Consider the following 13772-nt stretch of genomic DNA (forward strand, 5'->3'; position numbering starts at 1 on the left):
CTGGCGGCCTGAACACTGATGAAATGTTGTGTCTCTTCAGGAGTCAGTTAGTCATTCCCGACACTGTGCCACAGAAGGGCAAAAACGCAAATTTTTTGCTGTCTTTTTCAGAGATGTTTTTCTTGTACATCTCACCAGAAATAGCCTGTGGCAGCGGTTGTGGCTATTTTCGTGGAATACTCGTACTTTTCGGAGGCGGTTTAGTTCTAGTGTCAGATTCTCAGCGTCTGAAGCAACTTTAACTTGGTGAACGAGGGCGTTCAGAATGCCACGTTTTTGTGCCGGATGGTGGTGGCTGAGAGTGTGCAGGTATCGATCCGTGTGTGTGGCTTTTCTGTAGACGCTGTGGCTGAGGTGCCCACTGGTTCTCCCGGGAACGAGAACGTCAAGGATGGGCAGTGCACCATCTACCTCTGCTTCCATCGTAAACCTACTATTCCATGTCCCAAGATTTTTTATGAGGTTCAGATCAGATGATTTTGCAAGCCATTCTGGATGTAATAATGCGGAGGATTGTTCAGAACATTAGTCGCTTATTCTTCCCGCTGAATGAACTTTGCTGTTTTGGTCTTTAGGTACCTGTGTGAGCAGTGGTCTCTTACGAGGTGACCGACTCAAACGTTCATTGCGTGCCGTTACTGTTGCAATGTTCTCTCGCTAACAGGTCATGAGGGCCTTTCATTCACTGCCTGCAGCAAATTCCTGCCGGCTTTGGAAGCGACTTTTATTCACAAGCTGTGAAACGCGTTTCCTGATCCTCCGATCCAGGATCTTTTTCCTACCACAATTCTGATGTGTTTCGCGATCGCGTGTGTTACACCACCGCTTGCAGACACGTTCAACAGTCCGCCATGACACATCAACAAATCCAGCTCCTTCACACACCGTGTGGCCATAGGCACGGCCAAACGTGACTGACCCTTTTTGTCACTCTGCCACGTCCTTGGATTTACACATTTTACGTACAATGCCCGATTGAAACATGAACGTCTCACTGATCGCTACTGCCTTATGCTCAGGTAGAGGCAGTGCGTGTGCGGTTGAGAACGTGACTCGAGTGCTGCGTCATCGGTAAAGGCTATACGATTCGCATGTGTGTGCGCACTGGGATGACAAAGTATTTGTCTGGTGAGCTTATTTTCACAGATGGAAACGCTAACGTCATTGGATAGCACATATCCATATTCTTAGAACCACAGTACTCTAATAATTTGCGCTCTTTGTTCTTTCCATACTGACTGGTGATGTGTTTGTACAACTTTATATTTGACTTTATCTTTTAGTAAATGATTTTACAGTATTTTTGGTCTAATTTCCTTCAATATTTTGTACAGAAAGTAAACTTTATTTGCAGATGAATGTTGTCACAGCACATTTAGATCTTTCTCCTGTGTATGACAACAGTGATACAGCTAATAGGAGACTGAGAGAAGGAAGGCGTGGTCGTCTTGCGGTGAAAAAATTCTGGACGGGAGAATTTCTGCCATTGACTCCTAATAGCCCAGCACCCTGTAATTCGAGAAATCCTTCACAAGATGTATGCTTCATGGCCGGTAAGTTAATCGACTAACCGATAATAATTGTTCAGCTTAGTGTCCAAATGAAAAACTATGTAATGGAATAACAAATTACTGTTTGTTCGAATGAGAGGATTTAAAATGGTAAGTTATGGGAAATCACTTATTAACTATCAATGAAGCTTGCTGAGGCTGTGAATATACAAAAATGTATATCAGACTGAAAAGAAACGTAAATAAAATTTGTTATGGTATCACAGAAGTCTGTACATGATAGCATTAGTGAGGAATGAATGAAAGAACGCAAAACATAATTTGATAGTTTCACAGCTGTAATGTATGCCTGTAACCAAAGAGACTGTCAGAAACGAAAATAATGATCGATACAATACATTCTGAAACCAAATATATGATTGGCACATCAAACACACATCCTGGCTTATCAAAGTAGGTCAAGTAGAACATAAGACGATATGTTTTCGAAACACGGGTTAAGAAACACAGCACCTTGTCTCATTTGCATTCATGTACGGATTGTCTTGCTGTTAAATCTCAATAACTTTCTCACTTTCATTAGTGATTGTGTAAGCGTGAGTGGGCGGACTGATCGAATGTGTTATTATAGCAACTGAAAGACCGTTTATTAATAGTTAGTAAGTACTTCCGTGTGAGATGATATAATTATGATCAATTTTACGTGGTGAAACATGCCATTTGTGATAAGGGGGAATGCTTAGGTTTAAACTTCTCTTGATATTGATATAATTAGAGACAAAATGTATGCAACATTTACACAGATTTCATTGGAATACATATATCGTTAGGGACGTGTAACTGAGAAGTTAATATTATGCATGAGTTTCTGTATGATACAGGAGTTGTGACGATGAAACAACTTTAAGTTAGAAACTTTCTGCCACATGAATACTGCGTGCCAAACCTGGACTCAAACTCGGAACCGTTGCCTTTCTTGTGCAAACTCAGCTGTTCACGAATGACTGATGACCTGACCTCGCGGCTTTGCTTCCACCATTACATTTGTCCTCCTTTCCTAACTTTGTACAAAGTTCCTGCATGTCTTATGGGACTAGCACGCCTGTGAGAAAGAATATCGTCAATGGAGTGTTTGCTGACGTAAAACTTCGTGGCAGATCAAAACTCTGTGCCATTGAAAGGTGCTACCGAAAGTAAAGTTGAGACGGTAGATTGTGACTCGTGACTGAATAACTCAGTCAAAGTATTTGCTCGCAAGAGAAAAAGATTCTGGCTTCGAATTTTGGTAGGGCACACAGTTTGGATCTGCCAGGAAGTTTCAAACTTGCACACATCACGCTGCAGAGTGAAAATACATACTAGGAACTATAATTTGGTTTTAAATATAATTTCTTGTCTGTTGCTAATTTTATTTCCAAGAAATTTTATCAAAAATTTTTTTAATTATCTACTTGATCAGTTCTTATTGATAGAAAGTAAGTATCAGCAAAAAATAGTAAAGATTGTTTCTTTTATCTGTTACCGACCGTAGAAATCAACAACTTACGGCATATCTTGATAGTAAAATTCATAATGTAATAATAATTAAACTCTACATTTAACTTACTGTACTTTGATATTTTCGTTCAAAGAAATGCCTGCAAGGTGTCCATTTCAAATCCCGCAAATAAATTTGAGTACTTTAATCTGTAGCCTATCAGTTGCGGTATTTTAATGATTCTTCTGTCTTCAGAGTTGACACTGGTAGAGGAAAGCAGTCGTCTTCCAATTTCATATACGTGGTTTTAGACTCTAGTCCCTAAAAAGAACTAAAACTTAACAGTTCCGCAGTCACTTAAATAACAAAGTTTTATAGGTGTAGAGCCATATCATGATTTAAAATAACTGCTATTGAGTGGATAAGATCACCACAGTAATTTGTGACACTTGTCTGCTTTATTAAGTGAATGAATTTTTACGCCTGGTACAAAGAACTGGGCGATGTCATTCATACGTAGCGGAAATAGTAGAGGATCCTTGAACAAATCTTGTGGAACACACTGTGTGTTTCGTCTCTCTATAAATCAAGTGTTTCTCTGTAAATTAAATGAATTATTCTGCGTAAATATCTACGTAATTTTTCTTAATCGGAAAATAAACTAGTCATGTATTGCCTTCTTAATGACCTTGACTACAAACTTTACATATAGCTTCCGTATTTAATATTCAGATATAAAACTGATGCCAAATTGGTGGAAAACTAAGCTAGTCATTTAGTTATAGGTTTAATTACGGTGACATTAGTGCGATAGGTGCAATGTCTAGGAAATTGGAGATGGTTTCAAATCAGGGAAAAGCCTAGAGCTTCCGCTGGTATAACGAGACTCAAGTCATTAACAACCACACAAAGTAAATTCCGTGCAACCCGATATCAAAGGCATATCGATCTGCCACGAATTATCAGAATGTAAACCTTAAACAGAAAGAATGGAAGCAATAGGACAGCTGCTTTTTCGAATTTTCAAGTAATCTGGCCAGGGGAATGCACAGGAATTACTACTTCAAAAAGTTCTGGATATGGCATCTTACAAAGGGTTTTATCTCTGGTACACAAAGTGCAAACAGTTCGCATTTTATGCTGCTAATAGTTGTGAGACGGAAAGTGAAAAGGGACCTCTTGTCAAAAATTTTGGATTTTAAGTTATTTGAAAAAAGAAATAGATTCCTGTCTCTAAATTTGAGTGAGTTATAACAGAATAAACATTTCTGTTGAACATAGATGTTCTGGGATAATGCGGTTTAAAGTTTCACTTGATATCATTGTTCAATTGGACATAATTAAGAAACAAATTCTGCATATATATTACCCTTAAATTCGCCTTTGTCAACTGGTACAGAGCCTGTTAAATTTGCGTATTATGTGGTTAACCCCTTCAGATCTCTAACACATTGCAGTGTACATACATGTAAAACCAAGTAAATTGGCTCCAAATTGAGAGAAATTAGTGAACACTGTGCTGCATTCTTTTGGCAAAGTGCTGGTACAGTAGAGCGTCGATTATCCGAAGTAATTGGGGGACATGGGTGTTCGGAAAACTGGTTTGTTCGGATAATCGAACTGTACATGTTTATTTGCCAAAAAGAAGTACTGTACAGTAAATTTATTCATAAAAACAGGCATCTCTTTTAGTATTACAAAGTAACATACAAAGGCAACTTCAGTAGGAATATATAGTAATAATCTCGTGCTTGTCCCTCATAGAAAGGACAACAAGTTTACGTTTAAGCATTTTGTATCGCCAAGTTCACTTCTTCACGCAGCAGCACACAAGTGGTCGTAACAGAGAAAAGAAGGCGACTGTTGGCATAGTGAGAAGCTCTTCTTGGGGGCGCGCAATCCGTCAAACTGCGCGGAGCGGCACGCCTCAACTTTAAGCTGGCGCAGCTGTTGCTGTGAACAGCTTTGATACTGCCGCTACTTCTACTGCCAGTGCCAAGCCGACAGAAGTGTGCTTATTGTTGAAACACGGCGACTGGCGGTTTGGCCGGTCAGCAGCGCCTTGTGAAGGCCCCACTAGGAGCAATGTTCCGCCAGCGGTGGCCCAGTGCCACGACTACTGTGGGAAACTTGGTTTGGGAGTGAGGGGGATGATAGACGGTAAGGTGGAAGAGTAACAGGTGCGAGCGAGTACACAGTTCGGTTAAGCGGTCGTTCGGTTGACCGACGTTCGAATAATCGACGCTCTACTGTATTTTTACTCTGTGTTATGGCCAACTGCAAATTGGCTACTCCTGTAGGATTTTATAGCTTTAATATATGAAATGCGTCACTTGCCATGTTTGGAATTATTGTAATTATAAGATGTTCTGCTTTTACATAACACTACTGAGCTTCTGTAAATGCATCTAAAATTTAGGAGATGCTATTTTGTGAAGCACTGCACACAAAGCTGCAACATTCTGAACAAGGGCCTCTTGTTGGACCTATGTTATTTCCTCATAACGACAAGAGGTCCATTCTCAGAAGACTGACATCCATTGCTTTTAATGATATTACTGTTGGATTCAAACAACTCTCCAGTCGATACGAGAATATACAAAACGATTGAAATTATTGTAATACATAAAAAATTAAAATGGATATTTTAGACATTATCGAACGTATTTTATTCAACTGAATGTTTCTTCTCCAATGTGGTTCCTTTTCGCTATCTGTCTCACATTTATAACCATTCTTCCTCAGTTGCTAATTGAGTGATGTTTATCTTGTACCTAAGAATAATTATTTACAACTGATTTTTAAACAGAATTTACATTATGTAACTGAATCAGTAATTGTTGAATGGGACTAAGTTCCAGTGTTCGAATTTTTGGAAAACTAAAAAAAAATGCTTTTAGACTTGTCAGTTGATAAATTTCACATTCTCTCTTTATTTATTTTATGTTGGTATTCAATATTTTTCCAATTTAAAAAAATCTTGTGACATATGTGTAATACATATTATTTCACTTTTAAATTTAGTAGTTAGCTTTTCTTCAATATTAAGCAGGACGGCCACACAAAATTTAGAAAAAAAAACTTGAAATTTTGTTGAAAAAAGAAAATATTCATACGCGAATTTATTGAAATAATCACAAAATGTCGAATAATATTGATATTAACTTGTATTTTAAAAAGAAGAAAATTACGTGAGCAGCATGAAAGAACATTAATTCAAAAGCCTATATGAATACATTATAGGTTTTAACAATACAAATTAGTCTGTAGTAGGCTGTTGTAAGATAGCCTCGTAGAATGCCTTACTGTCTTCAGAGTCAGTAGTGCCGGGTGAAGCAAAAATAATCATCCAATTTGGCACGTCTATATTTCTGAAAATAATAAACTTATACAATGAAGTTTGGTTTTTGATTAACAGGAAACTCAAAAAGTTTTTTTTTTCATACATTTTCGTAGATGTTCAGTACGCCCCCCTTGAGATGCACAACATATGTCAGTGCGATATTCAGATTCTTCCCACACTTTATAAACCCCCCCCCCCCACAAGAAATAATCGCATACAGTCAGGTCTGGTAACCTTGGAGGCAGTAATGTAAGGGTGAATCATCTGGTCCAGTGCGATCAATCCATCGTTCAGAAATCCTTTGATTTAAAAATTCCCGCACTTCCAGATGCGTGTGGCGGTGCCCCATCCTGTCGGTAAATGAAGTTGTTCAAATCAGTCTCCAACTGTGGGAAAAGAAAGTTCTCAAGCATATCGAGACAAATGCTTCCTGTAACAGTGTTCTCAGCAAAGAAAACTGGACCATACATGTTTAACCGTGAAACTGTACAAAACACATTAAATTTCCGAGAGCTATCTAACCTAAGGACATCACACACATCTATGCCCGAGGCAGGATTCGAAACTGCGACTGTAGCAGCACCGCGGTTCCGGACTGAAGCGCCTAGAACCGCTCGGCCACAGCGGCCTTCTGTCTTCAGTCCAAAGGCTGGTTTGGTGCCGCTCTCACACTATTCTATCTTGTGTGAGTCTCTTCATCTCCGAGTAACTACTGCACCTGCATCCTTCTGAATCTGCTTACTGCATTTATCTCTTGGTCGGCCTGAACAATTTTTACCCCCACCCCCTCCCTCCCATACTTCTCACCAATACGAAATTGGTGATCCCTTGGTATCTCAGAATGCATCCTCTCAACCAACCCTTTCTTTTTCTCAAGTTGTATCCCAAATTTCACATCTCCCCAAATTATTCAGTACTCTCTCATAGTCTAATCTTGAACATTCTTTTGCAGTATCACATGTAGAAATCTTCAATTCTCTTTTGGACTAAGCTGTTTATTGTCCATGTTTCACTTCGATACATGGCTACACTCCAGACAAATACTTTCAGGAAAGACTTCCTAATACTTTAATCTACATTCGTTGTTAACAAATTCTCGTCTTCAGAAATGCTTTTCTTGTCTATCTAGATTTTATATGCTCTGTATTTCCAACATGATCGGTTATTTTTCTGCCCGAATAGCAAAACTCACCTACTACTTGAAATGTCTCGATTCATAATCTAATTTCCTTAGCATACCCTGATTTAATTCGACTATATTTCATTATCCTTGTTTTGCTTTTGTTCATTATATCCTAATTTCAAGACGCTGTCCTTTCTGTTCAACTGCTCTTCCAAATCCTTTGCAGTCTCTGACAGAATTACAACGTCATTGGCAAACCTCAAAGTTTTTATTTCTTCTCCCTGAACTTTAATTCGTACTCCAAATTTTCTTTGGGTTCCTTTACTTCTTATTCAATGCACAGATTGAATAACATTTGAGATGGGCTACAAACCTGTCTCAGTCACTTCTCGACCTCTGCTTCCGACTCTTATAACTGCCTTCATTATTTCAAAGAATGTATTCCAGTCAACATTGTCAGCAGCTTTTTCTAAGTCTATAAGAGCTATAAAAGTAGATTTGCCTTCCCATAAACTATCTTCTAAGATAAGTCGTTGGGTCAGTTTTGCCTCGCGTTTTTCTACATTCTTCTGGAATCCAAACTGATCTTCTCCATATCTCTTGTGTTGTCCAAGGATTTCGTATACGTCATGTCTTTTTACCTATTTGTTCCTCTGTTGCCTTCAGTATTTCATCTGTTAAAGCTACCCATTGGTCTTCAAATGTATTCCTTTCCCCTGTTCTAGTAAACTGCTGCATTAATGCTCGCTCTGAAACCCTCAACAGTATTTGGTTCTTTCAACGTAAATCGCTGTCTTAATGTTATACAATTAATCTGAAACATTCTGCCGTCTCCAGGTCTCTTCCACGTATAGAACGTTCTTTTATGATTCTTAAAGCAGGTGTTAGCGATGATTAAATTATACTGTTTGCAAAATTCTACCAGACGGCTTCCTCTTTCATTCCTTTCCCGTAGTCCGTACTCACCTACTATTTTTCCTTTGCTTTCTTTTCTTACTATTGAAACCAGTCCCCCATCACAATTAAATTTTCGTCTTCATTAACTATCTGAAGAATTTATTTTATCTCATCATACATTTCTTCAATCTCTTCATCATATACGTAGCTAGTTGGCATATAAACTTGTACTACAGCGGTAAGCCAGGACTTTGTGTCTATCTTGGCTATGATAATGCATTCACTGTGCTGTTCATATAGCTTACCCGTGTTCCTATTTTCTTATTCGTTATTAAACCCGCTCCTATATTACCACTATTTGACTTCATAACACTAAATTCACCTGACCAGAGGTCCTGTTCGTCCTGACACCGTACTTCACTTATACCCACTATATCTAAATGCAACCTATCCGTTTCCCTTTTAAAATTTTCTAACCTACCTGCTCGATTAAGGGACCCAATATTTCACGCTCCTATCCGGAGAATTCTAGTTCTGTTTCACTTCCTGACAACATCCTCCTGAGTAGTTCCTCCCCTGTACATCCGAATGGCGTACTATTTTACCTCCGGAATATTTTCCCCAAGAGGACGCCGTCATCATTTAACCATACTGTAGAACTGCAATTCCTCGAGAAAAATTACGGCTCTATTTTCCTCACGCTTTCAACCGTTCACAGTACCAGCACAGTAAGGCCATTCTGGGTGATGTTAAAAGGCCAGATCAGTAAATCATACAGATTGTTGCCCTGCAACTATTGAAAATGCTAACGCCCACACGTTTATCAGGTCTCAACAGATATCCCTCCATTGTTGATGCGCCAATGGTATGGCTATCTGTATTGGTGAGACACGCAAGCCAACCCACCGACGGCAAGGTCCATGATTCGGTGCAAGCTACGTGACCTTTTCCTGCATTTCGATTCACACACTTTAAATATTGTCTCTACACAAAAAATCTGTCCTTATCAGCTTAATAAATGATACGTCCTGCATCGCAGGTCGTTTAGGACGTCAGCGGTAGCTCGCGCCGGCCTCCCGATAGCGGTAGCTAATGCGGGTCTGATGCTGCAATCAGATTGTCCTAAGTAGGAAGCTTCCGTCACAGCCTCAGCACTATGTTCGCCACACCAGGAGATGTCAGTCAGTAGCGGTGAGAAAAAACTGCACAGGCAGCTTGGGTCACGCTGTGTGCCATAAACCTAAACATCGGACTTATACTTGCAGGCCACCAGCTGTCACCAACCAGCTCAATGAAGTAATGTTCTTAGGACGTTGGTCCACAGAGCACGAGCCATATCGGATTGTGCCAGCTTATCTGATGAGCTACGCCGCCTTCGTAACGTATTTTTGGAGACTGGATATTCTGAGCGGGATATTCGCCGTACCTTAGGCCCGACGCGTGCTAGAGGAAGTGAGGAGCTGGAAGAAAGTGATGAACAAAGAGGAATGGTCGTTTTGCCACAAATCAGCGGTGTTTCTTTGAAAATATGAAGATTACTGGAGAAACATAGAGTAAAATGCGCCTTTCATCCGCCAACGAAACTCAGAGCTCGTTTATGCTCAGTGAAATACGACATAGGTTTAAGAGGGCCTGGTATCTATAAGATCTCATGTAGCTGCGGGATGTCATACATTGGGCAAACTTGTCGCACTTTGGAGGACAGATGTGTCGAACATCGACGACACATACTTCTGGGCCAGCCAGAGAAATCTGCAGTGACAGAGCATTGGCTCACTATAGGACATTGTATGGAATATAAAAACACCGAAATTCTGTCGTCGACGTCTTCAAAGTGGGAGAGCGTTATTAAGGGTATCGTGGAAATTCGCAGGTCGACTTATTTACTTAACAAGTACGCAGGATACCAACTCAGCACGGCTTGGGATCCATCGCTGGCCATTTTAAAATCATAGCGAACTCAAACAAGAACTGTTGGTCGTACGAAGGATGACAGTGCTTTGGCGACTTAGATATTTCGTTGAGAACGGCGAGGACGGGCACACGCCAGCGCGGACACGTATTTCGACAGGCTGCTCCAGACAAAGGGCGCTGGGGCGGCCGACGGCAGCTTACGGTATGACTGACACGCCTCTGCGCGTGCGTTCATCGTTTGACAGGTGGCGTAACTGTCTCTCTCGCCAGTGATCTGCGTATTTGCGCTATTGGTCCTCGAAATTTGACGCGTTCACGCCTGCGCAGTTTTTTCTTTGATTGTCATAAATAGGAGGCTTCAGTCACAGCCTCACTTTTTATCTCTCCTTCAAAAATCCAGGCAATCACTATAACACGTACCACCCCCTCCTACAAGCTCCATGATTTCTATCTCACCATCGATGACCTTCCTATCCAACTTTCTCCCGCCTTGAAACCTCGGCCTCACTCTTGACCGTCACCTCATCTGGTCTCCCCACCTCCTTACCATCCAACGAAAAGCTCACAGCAGACTCCGCCTCCTGAAACTCCTGTCTCACCAGACATGGGGCTGCATCCTCCCACCATCCTTCATACCTACAAATCCTTGATCCGTCCCATCCTTTGTTACGCCAGTGTTGCCTGGATCTCCGCTCCTCCTACATTCTCAAGCTCTCCAAATCCTTGAACGCCATGTGATCCACCTCGCTTTCTGTATACGTCTCCGATCACCCATGAGAATCCTCTATGACCACATCCCTTTCCCACAGTTCCTCCTTTTCCTTGAACACATCCATATCTTCTACACCACCACGATTCCTCTCACACCATAGTGTGTCCCCCTCTCCTCCACCGTCCCCCCCCCCTTCTCTGTTTCCCCTCTCTCTCCTCTGTGACCTCCACTCCCTTGGCAGGTCCTTCCAATTTTAATCCAGTTACTTTGTCGTTTTTTGGTGCTCGCCGTGTATCTAACAAAATGCAGTGTGTGTGTAGTGTCATCATCCCGTTTGGCTCTCATTACTGTCAACGCCGTTTTTAATTAAGCAGCCGGCCTGTGTGGCCGAGCGTTTCTAGGCGCTACAGTCTGGAACCGCAAGACCGCTACAGTCGCAGGTTCGAATCCTGCCTCGGGCATGGATGTGTGTGATGTCCTTAGGTTAGTTAGGTTTAAGTAGTTCTAAGTTCTTGGGGACTGATGACCTTAGCAGTTAAGTCCCATAGCGCTCAGAGCTATTTGAACCATTTTTAATTAAGCTCGTCGTGTCATTTTAGTTATATGTGGATTTTATGTAAACTTCCCTCGTGAAACTACCCCTTTTTTGTATATTTTAACTCCCATTGTTTCCCTTTCTCATGCAAACTACATCTTGCCCACATGGGGCAGGGTATGAAATAACAATAAAGGAAAAAGAAACAGCTTTAGCAGTGTGTTCGCCGCATCTAAGGATGCCAGTCAGTTGCGCTGACGAAATATTGCGAAATTTTCACAACGACATCGGACGACTCGCCCGAGAACAATATTTACTATGAGATTACATTTTAAAGGATAATATGGTATTTCGCTAACATATGCCACACAACAAACAGTATTTAACCCAGGAACAGTACGGTAAATCTGCTTACTTTACTGACACACAGCTACATATTTACGAAGTTTAAATGAGTCTCATTTTCTGACAAACAAACTTCTCTGTAAATAAGTTGCCCCATGAAGTTATTGGCAGCACCTGAAGCTCAAATGGCGATTGCAATGTTTGTATAATGAATGAAAAAATAAGAGTAAAATATTATGAAAGATGTCAGAGAGAAGTTAATACCTTTCAATAAATTGCAAATAGACGATTTTTTCTGTCCTGTAGCTTCCAAACCACACACAACAGGAATATTTCATGTGAAATCCGTTCCATGTTATTCAATAATATCATAGAATCTTCAACTAATTTATTACAGGCGATGTCCGTGCTAATCAGAACCCTCTCATGACGGCTACGCATGTGCTATACCTACGAGAACACAACCGAATAGCAGAAAGTCTCTCTGTTATTAATCCTCACTGGGATGATGAACGTATCTACCAGGAGTCCAGGCGCATCGCAATCGCCTGTTACCAGCACATAACATACGAAGAAATGTTACCGCTTTTCATAGGTATGTGTGTGAGAACAATTTCTTTATATGAAGATAGTAACTGTTCTTGAAAGAACAGATACTGTTGATGACCGTGCAGCTTTTCCCTGGAATAAATGATAACCAACTGAAACCCTCAGCTGCCGACAGGTGTTGTTGATATACCTCGATGTAGACAGCTGAAAATGTGTGTCCCGACCGGGTCTCGAACCCGGGATCTCCTGCTTACATGGAGACGCTCTATCCATCTGAGCCACCGAGGACACATGAACAGCGCGACTGCAGGGACTTATCCCTTGCACGCTTCCCGTGAAACTCACATTCCCGACTGTCCACAATTCTACATATGCAAAGTACCCCGGTCATATGTAAAGTGTCCCGCTCGGGGCACACATTTTCAGCTGTCCACAGCGAGGTATATCAACAACACCTGTCGGCAGCTGAGGGTTTCAGTTAGTTATCAACAAATTATTTCTTAATATTCAATCTCAATGATAATTTACAGACCCCCTTCATCAACCCTTGCCCTTTCTTTTGTAAATGTAGTATTTGCAGCAAATATCCTTCCAAAAATCCGTGATATTACAGTATATAGACAGAATGTTAGTAGCTGCTTATTGTTTGCTACGGGGCAGGTAAGTTCGCCTATAGCTCACAAGTAGCTGTCACTCTTGTAACAATATAAGCTTCTACTTACAACTAGGGATATCCACAAAATAAAGCGATAAAAGCCAAAAGTAAGTCTGAATTATTTTATTTTCGTTTTAGATTAAGGCGAGTACACCAGGATGAGCAATAATTAAGTGCTTCTGTGAACCAACTCTTTTTATTTCAACTTAAAAATGTCCCGTATGCCCTCTAAAGCATTTTTTCATTGTTGTTCGCCTGCAGGGGAGGCCGAGAGGTTCTAGGCGCTACAGTCTGGAACCGCGCGACCGCTACGGTCACAGGTTCGAATCCTGCCTCGGGCATGGATGTGTGTGATCTCCTTAGGTTAGTTAGGTTTAAGTAGTTCTAAGTTCTAAGGGACTGATGACCTCAGAAGAAGTCCCATAGTGCTCAGAGCCAGCCATTGTTGTTCGTCGAAAATTGTTCACCAAAGTACTACTGCAACTCAGATAAAAAGCCACCTAGTGTGCATAGAAACTTCATCATCTATGACGCCTCTGATTTCCTAAAAGTATTTTCGTCCTCCAGACTGCGCAAACCTTCTTACAATACAACCCAACAATTTCAAGTATAGTTCGTCCGACGTCTCAGTAGTGTAGAACAAATTAAGTGATGATCGAATGAACTAGATTGTTTCTTTATTCATTTTAACAATAACCAGAAACTGTACGG

General features: G+C 40.9%; 1 protein-coding gene across 1 annotated transcript in view; it reads left to right on the forward strand.

The window, feature by feature from the left end:
* Positions 1-13772, forward strand: part of LOC126252957 (peroxidase-like) — an 88982-nt gene that overhangs the window by 12069 nt on the left and 63141 nt on the right. The window contains exons 2-3 of the mRNA XM_049954007.1: positions 1355-1553; positions 12255-12452. Coding sequence (XP_049809964.1) covers positions 1355-1553; positions 12255-12452 — 397 coding nt within the window. The remainder of the gene's footprint in view (positions 1-1354; positions 1554-12254; positions 12453-13772) is intronic.

The sequence above is a fragment of the Schistocerca nitens genome, chromosome 1, assembly GCF_023898315.1.
Source record: "Schistocerca nitens isolate TAMUIC-IGC-003100 chromosome 1, iqSchNite1.1, whole genome shotgun sequence".
Classification (NCBI taxonomy): Eukaryota; Metazoa; Arthropoda; class Insecta; order Orthoptera; family Acrididae; genus Schistocerca; species Schistocerca nitens.